The sequence below is a fragment of the Petaurus breviceps genome, unplaced genomic scaffold (assembly GCF_028583685.1).
Source record: "Petaurus breviceps papuanus isolate PSGF00001 unplaced genomic scaffold, PetGlider_PUasm1.0 229, whole genome shotgun sequence".
Classification (NCBI taxonomy): domain Eukaryota; kingdom Metazoa; phylum Chordata; class Mammalia; order Diprotodontia; family Petauridae; genus Petaurus; species Petaurus breviceps.
In genome coordinates, this window is record NW_027185903.1 from 22,686,158 (window position 1) to 22,704,193 (window position 18,036).

The 18,036-nt window shown below is 38.4% G+C and overlaps 1 protein-coding gene across 2 annotated transcripts in view; it reads right to left on the reverse strand.

The window, feature by feature from the left end:
• Positions 1 to 4,440: 4,440 nt before the first annotated feature.
• Positions 4,441 to 18,036, reverse strand: part of DEPDC1B (DEP domain containing 1B) — a 123,581-nt gene continuing 109,985 nt past the window's right edge. Inside the window, exons 9-11 of one of the 2 annotated variants that reach the window (XM_069096367.1) lie at positions 16,286 to 16,462; positions 9,197 to 9,382; positions 4,441 to 5,190 (exon numbers count right to left, since the gene is read on the reverse strand). In XM_069096367.1, the coding sequence (XP_068952468.1) occupies positions 5,029 to 5,190; positions 9,197 to 9,382; positions 16,286 to 16,462 (525 nt within the window). In that variant the 3' untranslated portion in view covers positions 4,441 to 5,028. Of the gene's footprint in view, positions 5,191 to 9,196; positions 9,383 to 12,240; positions 13,288 to 16,285; positions 16,463 to 18,036 lie in introns of those variants that run through there. The other variant, XM_069096368.1, reaches the window with a different exon arrangement.

Genomic DNA, 18,036 nt, shown 5'->3' on the forward strand with positions numbered 1-18,036 from the left:
CAGATAGCATAGCCACTACCCAAAAGCATGGAAAGTCAATAACATCAACAATAAGCAGTCATCCACACTCTCCTGGAAGGCTCAATACTCAAAGAATTACATTATATTTTTTTGTTATTGTTCATTCATTTCAGTCATGTCTGACTCTTCATGACTCCAGTTGAGGTTTTCTTGGCAAAGATACTGGAATGGTTTGCCATGTCCTTCTCCAGCTCATTTTACAGATGAGGACAGAGACAAACAGTGACTTCCCCCCGAGGTACACAGCTGTTAAGTGTCTAAGGCAGATTTGAACTCAGGAAACTGAGTCTTCCCAATGCCAGGCCCAGAATTCTTTCCATTGGGCCACCTACGCTGCCCTATACATTTTTGACAGCTCTAATTATTGGAAGTTTGTCCTTCCATTTGGGCTGAAACCTACCTCCTTTAAATTTCCACCCACTGGTCTTGGAACTACCTTCTAAAACCATGCAAGACAAGTCTAACTCATACAACAAGCCTTCAGATATAGGATGGAGCTATCACATTCTCCCTAAAGCCTCTTCTTCAGTCTAAACATTCTCCAGTCTTTTAACCTATCTTCAGAAATAAATTACATACTACCTGGGCATAGCTATCAAATTACAAATTTTACCTTCAGTCAGGGTTCATCCCCAAGGAAATAGGCTTATTACTTTTCAGCACAGAATACAGAGCTTACAAGTTGAAAACTGCCAGATATTTGATCATTTACCCCTAAGTATCAGAATGCTATTTAAAGAGTGGAATCTGTAAAACAACCTTACAAATGAGAATAAGCCAATGAAGCACACATTGTGCTAATTCAGAAAAAAAAAAAACAACTAACTTTAATTCCATGTTTTATTTATTTATGTTTTTGGAGGGGGGAAGCCAGGGCAATTGGGTTAAGTGACTTCCCCAAAGTCACACAGCTAGTAAGTGTGTCAAGTGTCTGCAGTTGGATTTGAACTCAGGTCCTCCTGACTCCAGGGCAGGTGTTCTATTCAATGCGCCACCTAGCTGCCCCTATGTTTTATTTTAATGGAGGGAGGTTAGGTGAGTTAGCATCTAACCAGGCTGGAACAATTTGATAGAATCATAGTTCTAGAGCTTGGAGAGAGTCCACTTCTTTCCCCTCTTTTTCTTGATTAAGAAACTAATGAAAAGAAGTGATTTACCCAAGATCACGCAGGATATAATTATCATCAGGGTCAGGACTTTGAATCCTCACTCGAAATCCTATACTCTCCATTACATTGTGCTGCCCAGTTATTTATTTTTAAGCCTGTATCTTTTTTTGTGTGCCCAGCAAAGAGTTTTCAGTAACCTTTAGATTCCCCAGTTTGGCCTGCAAAATTTCTACTGACAACCTACACATACTATTTTCAATCCCTCCCTCTTCTAAATTTCCCACTTTGCTCTATTAGTCCCTACCCCAGGCCCCACAATCTGAATTCTCCCACAAACACAAACCTCCACCTACCCCCAGTGAAGTTCAGATGTAAAGGGCACAGACACAAGAAGTGGAATATATTCCATTTCTTCAAGTGTCCCTCACCAAGGGTTGGGCACATGGGCATGTGCCTTTTTAGTGCTTCCCATTTCACCTCCATATCCCTCCTCTTCACCAGGGAACTTGTTTTTAAAAGTCTGATAGGCTAGAAATGTTGCCATGGGAATGCAACACTGTGATGTGGGACTCAGACCAGGAATTCTGAAAACATTCTATACGGAGAATATTAACTGAGGGAATGTTCTAGCAAATCTCTACAACCAAATGTTCCCAACTTGTGTTTGCCAGCATGTCTGGCAAAGATACCAATTCACATAATGCTTGCTATCATCTGAGGTTCACCAAGTTGAATAGCACCAGGCATAAAGATCAGTGCTTTGCTTCACAGAGAAGGTGATAGCTTATCCTTAACCATCACCCCATTGCATCAAGGAAGTATGCAGCCACAAGAGGAGTTCTGGCAGATCTCAACATGTGAGCAAGGTGGTGGAATTCAGCTACTCATCATTCAGAGTTTTCACACATTTGCATGTGCTTGCATCTGCCTTTGCAGAAGGCATATCTCAGGGTTGAAAAATGTGGCTCAAATACAACATACAAATGGGTCACAACTTAGCATTTAGATCAGCCAGGTGCCCATTTCTAGATGCAGTATTTAGAACAGGGTCTCCAGACATTTTAATACAAAGCATCAGAGCTTATAAGTAATTGGTGACTGGCTTTTCATAAGAATGAGTCTTGGGCTGTATATACATATAAGTGAACCAGAAGTAAAGAAATTAAGATTTTTAGATATCTGTTAATTCACCCCAAATTTGGAAATATAGCTGAAATTATTTTTCAAGAAAGGTGAAATTATTCAATTACTTGATTATGTAAGTAAGTGTAACTGGTCTATATGCTCTATGCACAGCAATGGAATCTTCTCAAGTTTCACTTTCTAATTAAGTATTAACTTCAAGCTCTTGAACATAAAAATCATTTTCCATCATGACATAATCAAGATCTTTAATTGAATAGTACTCTAGTCAAATGAAAATAATGTTTTTTGTGGCTGAATCAGGTTATACCATAGAGTAGGAAGTTTCACAGATTCACTTACTGCTTTTATTCATCTAAAGATGGACATTAAAAGACCCTCTCAGACCAGGCCTTGGAGGATGACTAAGAAAACTGTTTATTTCAGTGAAGGATCTTGAGAATCAATTGTGATCTCTCTTTGAAATGTCACCAGCTGTGCCCATTTCAAAATAAGGATTATTTATGGACTTGGCCAAGTTTGCCTCTTTCTCCACACTTGTCTTCAGGGGAATTCTTGTCACAAACTGAGAAAGTTCTCAAATCTAGAGCTTCCTTGGGAGGATAAAGAAAAGACTGGAGAAGATCTTAGACACCAAAAGTGAAGCAAAGCCATGGCTGGCAGCGGAAGTCTTCATGAGTAGGGAACAAAAGAGAGCTCTGTGTGTCTCCTTGAACAAATAAAACTTTGTTTTGAAAGAGCAAAAGTTAAAGGTTATTTCATTTTCATGAGAAATGAGCAAATATTTAATTGAGGTTTGAACAATTTAAGTATCTTTCTTCTGATCTGTGTTGGCAACAATAACATGGGAATAAAAAGGCCTTTTGCTGTTTCCAGAGAGAACTCATGACCACTGAGGGGATCTGGCAACATATACTTATTTCTATGATGCATCAGTCAAGATGGCAGAGTTGTTTTCTTGTGCCACAGTGAAACAATAGTATATGTCCGGAATCTCACTAATATTGTTAAAACCCACAATTTAGAAGACTTTAGAGACACTTATAAAACTTTTCATGACATGATTTCAGGTTCCATTTGTCACTAAGAAGGAGCAAAGCAAAATAAAAGGAGACATGTTTTTAAGACTATGATAATAACTGAAAACATGTTGAAAACCTGCCCTGTATCTCCTAAAATCTTGAAGTAGGCCATATAGGTCATTAGAATCTCGTTAGTTTGGGGAAAATAGTGGCTTTTAACCTGTGGGGAGGGGGGGAAACTACTTTTATCCTACTCTACAGGTTAAAAGTAATGAATTGGTAATAATTCACCTTTTCTTTTCAAGTGATGATTGGTCAGTTTCAGAAGCAGTTAAATTTGAGAATTCACATCATAGAACAATGAGAATTATCAGAAGTATCAGTAAAAGAGGTACAAAGAGAGAAATAAAACAATTTCAACAGCAAAGGTTATTCCAATTCTAAAGCTAGGGCTACTCCATAGAAAAGGGGAACAGACCCTCCTTCTAAATCAGGAAGTAGGGGTTCTCCTAAAAGGGGGTGGGGGTATGTGATCCTGGGCAAGTCACTTAAGCCTGTTTGCCTCTTAATCCTCATCCTGTAACATGGGGGGTAATAAGCACCTAACTCCTGGGGTTGTGGTGAAGATCAAATGAGGCTTTTTGTAAAGCAATTCTCACAATGCTTAGCACATAGTAAATTATGTAAATATTAGCTATTATTCTGGAATCCAACTCCTATTTCTCCATTATATAAATGAACAAGTAAATGCAATGATATGGACAATGGTGATTAACAAGTTGGGCACTGAGACCTCTGGCAACAAGCTTCAACAGAAGTGCATATAAATGAAGGCATAACAACTCCACAGGAAAAAAAAAATGCATTTTATTTACTTATTCACTTAGACATATATATATATAAAGCCATACCCTGCCAACTTCCAAAAAGATTTGCATTGGCTCATAAAAATGCATGTGTGAAAGGACTCAGACTCATTGCCCTTCTCTCATTTGTGTTTTTCACAGAAAAACAGTAAAGATTTTGAGGAGGAATTATAGGACTGAGAGTACCTGGCACAGTTTATCTTGTCCAGACTTCCATCTTTGGCCAGATCCCAAATTTAGCCATTCCAGGCAGACTTACAAATACTGAATGATATGTCATGGGAGGGGCGGGGGGCAGGGGTTAGTTTATGGAAATCCATCTCAATGTCCAATACATCAAGATTAAAGAAATTAAGGGCCAGCACAAGACCTAACAAAATCTTTGTACAGTTAGGAAAAGTCACAGAATTTACACAATAGAAATCACACCTAGTTGTAGAGACACTAACAGCACAGTAACAGTACCCAGCATTTTGTTCTCATTCAAGTACATACAACCATTTTTTCAAGTTTGTTTACAAATATCTCAAGAGCTAGTAACTTTTACACACCCACACACAAAACATACACACACACACACACACACAATTCACTAAAGAAAATAACATTTAGAAGTGACTGAAGAGAACTAAAAAAACTCATTCTTAAAATTTCCAGTTTCATCCTGCTACACAACACTTGCCTATAATTGGGAATCCAACTGTACATAAAAAATAGAAATCAAGGCTTATAAAAATACTGATAATGGCTCAATGTTATTTTTTAAATCAGATAACCTTTTTTATACATTTCAATAGTCAAAATGTGTGTGCCTCTCTTCCAAATCCATGCACTCAAAAAAGAGATCACTAATGATTTCAGAACAAGTTACATCCTAAAACTTCTAGTTCTTTGAAAAGGCTGAAAAGGCTTTTTTAGTGCCCACATCAGCAGCTGTGGTTTCGGTTTTGATTTTTCTGGAAACACTAGTGCTTCACTCTCTGGCGTGGGAAATCGCTCTTGGTACACTTCAGGATAGGATTTCTGAAACTTAAAAAAGAAAAAATAAGATAGTAAGATCCAAAGAAAATTAGGTTAGTAGAATTTACATTGAGTACTTCACTATTGTTATCCATACTTTCCAAGTACTATTTTAAAAAGTGATTTATTGTTTTGTCAAAAGAACAGGATAGAAATATGAAAAAGACCGAAAACAGCTCACACCCAATCAGATTTCTGTCATTAATCTATTTTTTAAAACCTCTTTTGGGATTAACCCTTCCACAAGTACATATTCAATTTTAATTCTGTCCAGGTGTATTTTGAAAATAAAATTCCATTTTTATTCATTTTCCTAACTTTGGAGTTGCTAGAGTTCAAAAAATAGACCCAACTGTCAGAAAACCTCATCCTTTGGTTTTCAGTCTCCAGAGACATTTTATTAAACTTGAGTTTTCAAGCCAGACCATTTGATTTGGAGATGACTTGCTTAACTGCTATTAGGTTATATGGTACCGAAAATAAAAAAGCAGTCCCAAATTAGTTTCTGTATTTCCCTGTTCCAAAGCTCCTTTGCACAGCTCCCAAACATACCAACCTGAGCCCAGAAGTTCCCTCTGCTACACAGTGCTTTTTTTGGCTTTTTTTGGAGGGCAATTGGGGTTAAGTGACTTGCCCAAAGTCACACAGCTAATTTGTGTGTGTGTGTGTTAAGTGTCTGAGGCTGGATTTGAACTCAGGTCCTCCTGACTCCAGGGCCAGTGCCATCTAGCCGCCCATGCTACACAGTTCTTAAGAAATGCCTATGTTGTCTTTGGGGCGGCCAGGTGGCGCAGTGAGTAAGAGCGCTGGCCCCAGCATTGGGAGACCCAGGATCGGTTGAAGCCTCACATACTTGGCACCTACACAAAATAACTGGCCATGTAACCTTGAGCAAGTTATGAAGAAGAAGAAGAAGAAGAAGAAGAAGAAGAAGAAGAAGAAGAAGAAGAAAGCAGAAGAAGGAGGAGGAGACATACCTAAACCTTTTCAATGTTTTTTTTCTCCTTGCTCCTTCACACTATATGACTGTAGAATGAAGTTCAAAGAACTGAATGCTACTGTTGTAATCTATAAAACTATGCATTTTGGGACAGCTAGGTGGTACAGTGAATAGAGCACTGGCCCTGGAGTCAGGAGGACCTGAGTTCAAATCCGACCTCAGATACTTGACACTTACTAGCTGTGTGACCTTGGGTAAGTCACTTAGCTCCAACTGCCTTGACCTCTCCCCTCCCCCCCCCAAAAAAACAAACAAGAACAATAAAACCTATACATTTTTCAGGACTTCTTAATTTCTCTAATCACTATTTTAATTTTGGTTATGCTTTCTTAAAAAACAAAATCAGCCATGAAACCTAAAAACACCTACTCTACCCTTAAACAACAGTTTGAGCCAGCATAAGGAAATTGTTCAAAATAAACTTGTTCTAAGTTGAAAAGCTCTATTGCCATTACAGCGATCTATTTCACATGGTTATAGTGCTTTCAAGTTTACAAAGTCATTTCTTTGCCACAATCCCCTGAGCTAGATGGTAAAAGTATGATAATACTCAATTGCGGAGGAAGTCATGTCTCTGACCTTACTGGGGGTTTTCTTGGCAAAGATACCAAAGTAGTTTGCCTTTTCCTTCTCCAGATCATTTTTACAGATGAGGAAACTGAGGCAAACAGGGTTAAATGACTTGCCCAGTGTCACCTGGCTAGTAAATGGCTGAGGCCAGATTTGAACTCATGAAGATGAATATTCCTGCTTCCAGGCCTGGTGTTCTATCAATTGAGCCACCCAGCTGCCCCCACTACAGGAACAGTAAACATCAGAGCCAGGATACAAACCATTTTCTTCTAACTCCACGTCCAGAGCTCAGTCTGCTTCACCCAATTGTCTTGAGTATATTTAACAGAAAAGCAATTAAACATCTGACACTAGTCAGCTGTGTGGCCTCAGGTAAATGACTTTTCTCTCTAGACCTCAGTTTCATTCTACATAAAATGAGGGTTCAGAGCAGTTGATCTCCCCAAGGTCTTTCTAACATTGTATGACTCTATTAGAGTATCAGAGGTGACATGAGGTAATACCTACGGCAGAATAGGAAATTGGCTTTTTCCACTTGAACAAACACAAGATGACTTCTAAATTTCAACAAAGACTGAATCTGAGATGATTCATTTAAAAAATTTTGAAAGGATTCATTTATATGCTGATTGGCCTCAAGGTACATCAGAGTGGTCTTCACTCCAATGAATGAGGGTGACTCTTCTCAGCGCAATAGCAGCTACAGCAATGGCAGTGGTGGGACAGCTGGCAGTGTCAGTGACAATGACAGGAGTGAAGTGGAGCTTCAGTGTTTAAGAGCAGCAGTATGGAGGAGAAGCAAGAAGCAGCTTGGGGTGCAGAGAACCAGGGAATGGGGCAGGGTCTCAGTGGATGACAAGCTGTGGAAAGAGGACAACAGTGGCAAGGGACATCTGAGAGGTCACCAAGGAGCTGTGTGAGGGGGAGCTGTAGGCAGCAGGGAGGCAGAACCAGGCACACGAGAACTCAGAAGAAGTTTCCAAAGGCAACTGGTGCAGAAGTTTTCTTGTCCTTGGAAAATGAACACAGGTGTGCACAAAGTATGGGCCCCGTAGGCCAGCACGTTTTGGGGTAAATGTTCTCATTTGTCCTTCCCCAGAGGAAGGTAAGGTTTTGTGTCATGGACCCAATTTGTAGTGTGGTGAAACCTAGGGCCCCTTTCTCAGGGTAACATTTATAGATATATAAAATACACAGGATTACAAAGTAAACCAATTATTGAAATAGTTATTAAAATATTTTTTAAAAACAAGTTCATACTGGCAAAGAATTGGAAATTGGGACTATGTCCATCAACTGAGGAATCACTGAACAAGCTGTTGTATGGGATTGTTATGAAACACTATTGTTCTATAAGAAATAATGAGCAGGATTATTTCAGAAAAATCTGGGAAGACTCATATGAACAGATGTAGAGTGAAGTGAGCAGAACCATGAGAACACTGTACACAGTAACAACAGTACTGTAACAATGATCAACTTTAAAAGACTTAGCCACTCTGATCAAGATAATTAAAAAAAACCCATGATAGAAGATGCTATTCATCTATATAGAGAACTGATAAACTCTGTGAAGAATGAAGCATATTTTTTTACTTTCTTGATTTTTCTTGTTTTTTTGTGTGTGTTTTTTGCAACATGGATAATATGGAAATATGTTTTGTATGACTTCACATGTATCATTGATACCATATTGCTTGCCTTCTCAAGGTGGAGGAGGGGTGGGTGTGAGGGAATGAATTTGGAGTTCAGAATGTTTAAAAAATTTACATGTAATTGGTAAAGATTTAACAAAATAAGTAAAAATGGCTAAGAGAACAAGGAAACAAGTTCACAGACCCCAGGTTAAGAATCCCTGATAAAGGGAAGGGGATAAAGTCAATGGAAGTGCATGCCCCGAGTATACCAGCATGCCTCCTACTGTGAACACACCTAAATGCTTTAGCCTTTTGGAGATTTGTTCCCTTCCTTAATGGATTGTGCACATAGGGTGTGAAGCCTGGGACTAACCTACTGCATGGGGTTTTTTTTGTTTTGTTTTTCTTGCATTTTCACTTTGCCCTTTCTTTCAAATTTTGTTATCTGGGGAAGGGAAAAATGATCTGTTTCCATTTGATGTCCCCTTTAGAACCCTGATCAAATCCTCTTCTCACTCATCCTTCACCACCTACCTGAACAAAGTGCACAACCTAAGAAAAATAAAGCTATGAATGAGGAGTCTATTAGAAAATAAATCCGCATGAGACAGAGGAATTCCTGGAAACGGATTCCAACTACGCAAACCAACATGATAGGTGAAGTATGTGGGCTAACAAAAGTAATATGACTCAAAATATCAAATTCAAAGGAGACAGTATAAAGTAAAATCATGAAAAGAAAACAAATAAAATTAGTTTTCAAAAGAACAATTAGAAATATTCTTTGTTCCCCCTTTTTCTTTACCTGCTTCAGTTTTTTCTTTTTTTCCTTGACTGACAGTTTGGTATCCATGATGATTTCCTCCAACAATGTTGCCAGGGGTTCTTGGGAGCCACATACTCTTTGGTATTCAAATTCTTCTGGACTAATCTGACGACAAAATGGTGGGGCAGACAGAGTTGCATCAGTATCAGCTCCTGGGTATTTTATCTAAAGGGAGAGAGTAAAGTTTTGGGGGAAAAAAAATACTCTTTTAACAAAGCTTGGAAAAATTTGTTCTGCCTATCTCTGAATTAGCATACCAGGTAATCAATCTTGAAATACCTTCTTGCTGTTTTGTCAACTGGCTGTGTCTGACTCTTTCTGACTCCATTTGGGGTGTTCTTAGCAAATATACTGAAGTAGTTTGCCATTTCCTTCTCCAGCTCATTTTAAGATAACAAAATTGAGGTAAACAGGGTTTGCCAAGTTTGCCAATTGACTTGCTTAGGGTCACACAGCAAGTAAGTGCCTAAGGCTGGATTTGAACTCAGGTTCTCCTGACTCCAGGGCCAGCACTCTATTCATACTGTGCCACATGGCTACCCTCTTGAAATCCCAGGGGATGTGTTTCTATCATTTCAAAATACTCTATCTTTAGGCCATAATGCTTCAAACTGGAGTTTGATTCAGAAGAACTTAACTCAATTTGTTTCATATTTGAAAATATCAAATTTCATATTTGCTTAATTTCTAAGAAACAACATTCGGTTTCAGCAAATGGTCACTTCCCACTATGGTCAAAATGAATTTTGTATCTTATTTATTTTGCAAGCATTTCTAATTCTCTCTCTTCCACCTGACTCCCCAATGGGGAAAAAAAAGAAGGAAAATAAAACCCATGTAATAAATATGCATAATCAAGCAATACAATTTCCTGTACTGGCTATTTCCAAAAATGTATGTCTCAGTCTGCATCTTGGGTCCATCACCGATCTGAAATTGTGATCTGTCATTTCACTGATCAAACTTAAGTCTTTCTAAGTCCTAACTCCCTCATTTTACATTTGTTGAGCTGAGACCTAAAAAAGTTGTGATTTGAACCCATATTTACTGACTGCCCATTCAGCATTCATTCCACTGTATGATGCTGTCTCCTTACTCATCCCCTCTTCCTGCTCATTTAAGGAAAGGTCTTCATGACAACCCTATTAAAAATGAAAATATGGTAGTCAATAAAGGGCATGCTGTAAAAACTCAATAACATACAAGGAAACATTAGTTTATTAGATGTCTTAGCTGAAATCTATTAGAAAGATAGGGCCCTAGACAACTGGGCCCAAAAGTTAATTGAATTTTAACTTAGGGGTCAGAGAAGGAAGATAAATAAATGATTAAGAGTAATGAGGCCCCTCTAAATGGACATCTGCAATGGGCGACTCTGGACAGAATTTCTCAAGCCAATTTAAGCCTTACTGGAAGAAACTCCTTGGCTAATTTGCCAGGATCCTCTACTAGAATAAAGAAGGCGACTTTGTGGGCATTTTGTTGTATTTGTTTGTTTTAACACAGCTGGTCCTAAATGCCCAGGGAGCAAGCCTTAGTGGCCTAACAGATTGGAGATAGAGTTCTAGACCTTGCTCTGCCATTATTTAGGCAGAGAAATCTTGAAAAGTACCTTAAACTCTGTTTTCTCACTAAATGATAACATCACTATATCACAGAAAATGTATTAAAAAATTTAGTACTTCCTGATTTTTTTTTTTAGCACACACTGCAGTGAAACCTTCACAAGATGAAAGCTGTCTACGGCTAACTTAATCAATAGGGACAACTTTCTAATCTCCAGCTTACTAATATGACCATGGGGTTTATTTAATGATCTCACATTATTCTCTTCCAAGCACCATTCCAATCAAACCCATCTACTTGCTGTTCCCTATACACAATATTTCAGTTCCCACTTTTGAGTAGGTGGTCCAGTCCTTTGTGCCTAGACTGTACCTTCTTCTCATTTACAAATCTCAGAATCACTAACTTCCTTAAAAACACAGCTCAGATACCAACAGCAATATTGTTTTAAGAACAACTTTGTGCAAAAAAGTAGTTTTGACTATTATAAATATCCAAATGGACTACAAAGGACATGTGAAGGAAGATGTTATCCACATCCGGACAAAGAACTAATAGGGGTGTGTGTATAACATATATACATATATGTATGTATATATGTTTATATTTGGGTGTAATGATGGCCATCTCTAAGATGAGGGCGTAAGGAAAAAAAGGGGAAAAAGGAAATTTACATGATAACTTTATTATATATTTAAAAGGCATAGCAAGTAGTCATAAGACTAGCAGTTTCATGTGCAATCATCTTTTTTTATTATGCTGTTATAGAAATGTTTGTTTCATTCCATAAATTAAAAAAAAAACACCACACAAGAAGCGTTTCCTGATCTTCCCAGGTGTAAATGCTTTCTACTCCTTTCTTCCCCTGTTGATTTGTATTTACTCTTTATATCTTACAAATATATGTATATGTATGTGCATGTGTATATATACACTGTTTTTCCCCCAATAGTGTCATATAAGCTCCTTGAGGGCAGGACTGATTTTCATTTCGTTTTTCTATCTGTGGCACCCAGCCTGGGACCTAGAACATGGCCAGTCCTCAGATTGCTAGTTGAATTATTTGTACATATAGGGGTTTAGCTGATGTATTATTTTTTTTAGCAATGCAGGAATGATGGCTTCTGGCCTTAGTTATAATGAAGAGTGCTTAACAGCACCATGGAATATGTTAGTTAAGCACCAATTCTTTAAAGTAGTATCAACTCATCAGAGGAAACACTTGAAACTTATACATAAATCCCATATAGAATTCACCATGCAAAAGGACTAGTGAGATCTACTGAAAAGAACAGAGAACTAGTGAATCGGGGGCCAGAATGATTCTAGAAAGCAGTGTGGCACTTTACCAACTACTTCATCTTCCTGGGTTTTAGTTTCCTCATTTATAAAATGGGGGTGGGGTGGGGAGATTATACTTTATTGTTGTTTCTGAAACTGTTTTTACAGAACCCCATGGTGCTGTGAAGAAAAAAAGTTGTCATGCAAAGAGAAACACCCACAGCTAACCCTACCTGCCCACGTGGCTGCTTGTGCTGGCAGTAACTGAGTACCATGGGAAATCAGTCAAAATCTGGTGTTAAATGAAAAAGGGCTTTTTATTGACCTAGAATCAATCACTGAACATACCTAATTATATAAGTTAACTATGTTAGTGAGGAGAATGCAAATAAAATAATCAAGTGTTCATTTATACACATATACACGCCCTACTTTTTATTTTACGGCACCAAAACCAGTTATGGAAAACTCGGTGAAACTAACAAGACTCTAGCTACAAGGAAGCCAAAGTACCAAACCGAAACACAGGGGGAAAAAAAAAAGGCAAGGAGGAAGACAGCTATCTTTAATTTGGTCTCATTTCCAGTGACAGAAAGTACAGAATATGTTATCAATTTTTTTAAGTTCTTCTGTAATTCTAGCAAAATTACAGAAGCATTTATAAACAAAGCTCAGTGAATTTAAAAACAAAACAAAGCTCTTACATTTTCTTTAAGCGGAAAGGTGATTAACTGAAACAATCCCCCAAAATGCTGGATTATTACAGTAACAATGAAAATGAAAATTGCTGTGAAGCATCTCATAGGACAAGCTAACTCATACAATATTGGGGTCCATTATAAAACACTTATTGAGAGCAATCATATCATTCTCACTGAGTAAGCTATTTGTATAATAAAGCTGTAAAAAATATCAGTGAGGTTGTTTTTGTTTTTAAATTTGCCTTTTGTTATTTAGTTACCTGCAAGGGTCATGTCTAAGTTTGGTTCAAAGTAAAAAATCCCATCAGTACAAAAAAAAATAGACTCAATACCTTTAGGAGTTGTGCTTAAACACGAAGATCCCAACTACCAGTGGTGCACTACCAAGGAACTTCAAATAGGAAAGAGGCATCACTGTAATGCAGAAACTTTGCACTGCCACCCAGATGAATTAGTTAGTAGGGGAAGAAGCTCACCTTTTTATTCATCACTTGAACATAACCAATTCCTGCCGCCTCTCACCTAAGTGGAAGAAAATGAGATTTTTCTCTTCCTTACTGTTCCCCCTGCTCCAGACAGGCATACCTTGTTTTATTGTACTTTGCTTTATTGCACTTCACAGATTGGAGGTCTGTGGCAACCCTATATTGAATGAATCTATTGGCATCATTTTTCCAACAGCATGCACTCACATCATGTCTCTGTGTTACATTTTGGTAATTCTTGGAATATTTCAAACTTTTTCATTATTAGTATATTTGTTACAGTGATCTGTGATCAGTGATCTTTGATATTACTATTGTAATTGTTTCCATGCCCATACAAGATGTCAAACTTAACTGATAAATATTGTGTGTGCTCTGATTGTTACACCAACCAGTCATTTCCATCTCTCTCCCTCTCTTTGGGTCTCTGTATTCCCTAAGAAACAATATTGAAATTTGGCCAATTAATAACCCTACAATGGCCTCTAAGTGTTCAAGTGAAAGGAAGAGTTCCATATCTCTCACTTCAAATCAAAAGCTAGAAATTATTAAGTTTAGTGAGGAAGGCATGTCAAAAGCAGAGATAGGCTGAAAACTAGTTGATCACCTTAAATCAGTCAACAGCCATCAACATCAAGGCATGACTCTCCACCAGCAAAAAGATGATGACTCGCTGAAGTCTCAGATGATGGTTAGCAATTTTTAGCAATAAAGTACTTTTTAATTAAGATACATACATTGTATTTTTAGACATAATTCTTCTGTACTTAATACACTTAATAGACTACAATATAGTGTAAATATACCTTTTATATGCACTGGGAAACCAAAAAATTCATGTGACTCCCTTTACTGCAGTGGTCTAATACCAAACTTGCAGTATCTCGAAGGTATGCCTGTCCTTACTTCATCACTCCATCATTCATTTGTCATCCATCCATCCATCCATCCATCCATCCATCCATCCATTCACTCATGCATGTATCAAAGATAGATCATAAAAGATCTATCTCAGTCAATGTATTATGCTAGGAACCTAGAGAATGACAAAGATGGTGCATACAATCATCCTAAAACTGTACAAATCCTCTTCAACAAAATCCACATTGATACTTATAACCCACTGCCCTTACTCTTCCTAAAGTTATTCTGTATCTTCACTACAGTCTCTAGCCCCTCTATCCCTGCTTGTTCTTTTACTAATTAAACGTCTGTTCTTCTCCCCTTTCATCACTACTACTTTAGCCTCATTTCTTCTCTTTGCAATCTTGATCCTATGGTCGGCCAGGTCAACTATACACTGCCTTCTACCCTTGACTCCTGGGCTTCACTGAGCCTCTGCTCTTTATGCCTTGTTAATCTTCAACCTTGGGTCACCCTAAACATGACTCTTCTCTTCTCCTACCCATGAGCTGCTGAACAGCCACTGAAGGACCACGCTCAGATCCACTACAAATGTACATTATCTAAGCTCAACTGGATGCTCCCTGCTACAAAGCAAAACTTTTACTCTTCTTCAATTACCTTTACCAATGACCAAATCATCTCTTTTCAAATTTCCAAAGTCTTTCCCATCTTTTTAGTAGGTATCCTTGCCTCCTACTTTATTGAGAAAATAGAGGACCATCAGTCATGAGATCCCTCTTCTCCTCAAAAACCCACTATCATCTTCCCCCATCCTTTATTGCAGTGTCTGAATAATAGCTGGTCCCTCTCCTTTCCAGGACCAACCCTTTTACCACCATCTTCAGTTTCATTCCTTTCCTGTCTCTTCCAGGAACTTCTCATCAATCATCTTCAGACTCCCTTATCTAATGGACCTTTCCCTGACTATTACACAAAAAGCTCAGAGCTGCCCCCTATTTTAAAAACCTTGACTGAATGTTGCTGCCCCACCCTATTTTCCATTCCTAACTTTCACTGTCAAATTCATCCAAAGAGTCATCCACACTATTGTCTCCATCTTCCCACCACTCACTTATTTCTTGCAATTTGGCCAAACCCATCACTCAACTCAAGCTGCTCTTTCAGAGTTACCAATAATTCCTTGTTATATGCAATGTTCTCAGTCCTCATCCTTCCTGACCACTTTGTAATTTTTGATACTGCTTCGCCTCCTACGCATCTCTAGTACATTGGCTTCTGTGACACTTCCCTCTCCTAATTCTCTTTCTATCTGTCTGACATTTTCTTTGCCCTAAAATAAACCCATCTTTGAAACTTTCAAATGCTTCCCTCTTTCCCCAAGAAGAATAAAAGATCCTTCCACTAGACTTTTATGGTTTATTCTTAGAACCTGGCACATTCTAGGTATAGATTAAGCATTTATTGATTAATTGTTCTTTCTCAGTCTTCTTTGCTAGGTAATTATCCTCTCACACCCTCTTACGTTAAGTGTTCCTCAGGACTTCATCTCTCTTCAATTATCTCTGTACTCTTTCTTAGTGATTTCATCAGGTCCCATCAGCTGAAATCTCACTTTATAAGGATGACTCCCAAATCTATAGTCTGATGGATATATATATAGTGGTAGCTAGAGAATGCCCTGGATAGAGTACTAGGCCTGGAATCAGGAAGCCCTGAGCTCAAATCTGAACTCAAATGCTTACAAATTGTGTCATCTTGAGCCAGTAATTTTGCCTCTGCCTCAGTTTCCCCAGTTGCAAAATGATGATAATAATAACACCTATTTCCTAGGGTTGCTGTGAAGATCAGTGAGATAATATTTGCAAAGCATTTAGCACAGTGTTTGGCACATAGTAGGTGCTATATAAAAATGCTAGCTATTATTATTAGACTGCTGGAATTGGAGTCAGTAAGACCTGTTCAAATCCTCACTCAAATGCTTACTAACTATGGGACTTTTGGCAAGTGAATTAACCAGCCTCAGTTTCCTCATCTGCAAAATGAAGAGAATAAAGGCACACCTATCCCAAAGGGCCATAGTGTGGATCAAACAAAATAATATAAAGCATTTAATAAACCTTAAAAGTGCTATACCAATGCTAGCTGTTATCATTATTCATTAGTTTTACCTGGACCCTTCGCAGATGGGCTACTCGCTCTTCTATTGCATTCTGCAAGGAAGAGGGAGCTTGCAAGATCTCCTGGTGATTGTCCATCAGAAATGTCACCAGCCTGGCAGCTAACAGCTCATCCAAGTCGACTTCATCCTTGGAGCACAGGATGCAACGTGAAAATGTCTGAACCATCTGGAAGTGAAAGAAAAGAGGGTTGTAAAAGGGAGAAAACAGATAAAGTATCAGTTCAAGGCTGAACCACTGCCACTTAATGCAGATGAAACAATCCAGAGGTTCTGTGTCTATCTTACCAAATTCAAAATAACTCATGATACACATTCTAATAGAAGTTGATGGTTTCATATATAGTCCTTGTTTTTGTTATCTACTGAAATATTTTTGTGTCTGTTGATGACTGACAAATTCATAATGAAAATGAAAACTGTAAATGCATGAACAAAAAGGCATATCCCCAAACACTATACACTTCTGGCCAGGCATATTTCAAATCCAGAGGGGCCGCTCCTCATGCTCCAGCTTGCCTGAGATGAGCATTTCATTTGCCTCAAGAAGGAAAAAAAAGACATTTCATAAAAGACAGAGCTTATAAAAGGCAGTTCTTAAAAGCCCCCTCTCATAAACTGTTTCAGGCTACCTGTTTAACAAATCTGAGAAATCACAACCATCATCATGACCTGGATTTATGTAGCAGTTTTTCTTGAGTAGTTCAAGCTGCTTTACAGACATTAATGAAATGAGAGAGCATCCTTATGCCATTAGGAGAAAACTGCGTAGCCTGGCCTGAGTGCCCCAATAGCCACATTTCTGAGCACTCATTTTATTTCCTATAAGAGCATTGCAATAGATTCTGGATTCTCACTTGGCAAATCCCTGCTTAAGAGAACTGTGGGCAGCTTATGAAAAGCACATTGGGTGATAAAATGCTCTATTTCAGCAGGGCCAGGAGACAGAATTACTATAATACTGAGCACCGACCTGTGCACTGGTTCTTGTAGAAAAATCTACTCTTCCTGAGCTGCTCTTTCCCTAAGATACTTTTATCTCTACTGGGTCCCTTGGGAAGGTATAGATGGTTGACTAAAGCTCTGTGTGTGTGTGTATGTATGTGTGCGTGTGAGTGTGCGTTTGTATGTGTTGGGTGCAAGAAAGAAGTTAGGAAAAGGAAGCTTACCAGTACTTAACACAGTGCCTGACACACAATAAGTGCTTAATGAATATTTGTTGATCATTTGGTTCATTACCTCACATGGGTAGGATTCTTTTTGAAGTTCCACCTAAAAGGACCACAACTATCCATATCATCCAATGTGACTTGTAGAATTTCCTCAGAGGCTCATGAGGAATAACAGAAGTACTCAAGGGTCTCTGCACACTATCTGCACCACCCCTATATTTCACCCTCTAAGAAGCAGCTGCATGGAGCAGTGGACAGAGTGCAGGGCCTGGAGTCAGGAAGATTCATCTTCCTGAGTTCAAATCTGGCACCAGACACTTCCTAGCTGTGTGACCCTGGGCAAGTCACTTCACCCTCTTTGTCTCAGTTTCTTTATCAGTAAAATGAAGGAGTTGGACTAGATGGTCTCTGAGTTCCCTTGTATCTCTAATTCAATATGTGCTGAGGGAAAAGGATTTAAAAAGAAGAAAAAAGGAAAGGAAAGGAAAGGAAAGGAAAGGAAAGGAAAGGAAAGGAAAGGAAAGGAAAGGAAAGGAAAGGAAAGGAAAGGAAAGGAAAGGAAAGGAAAGGA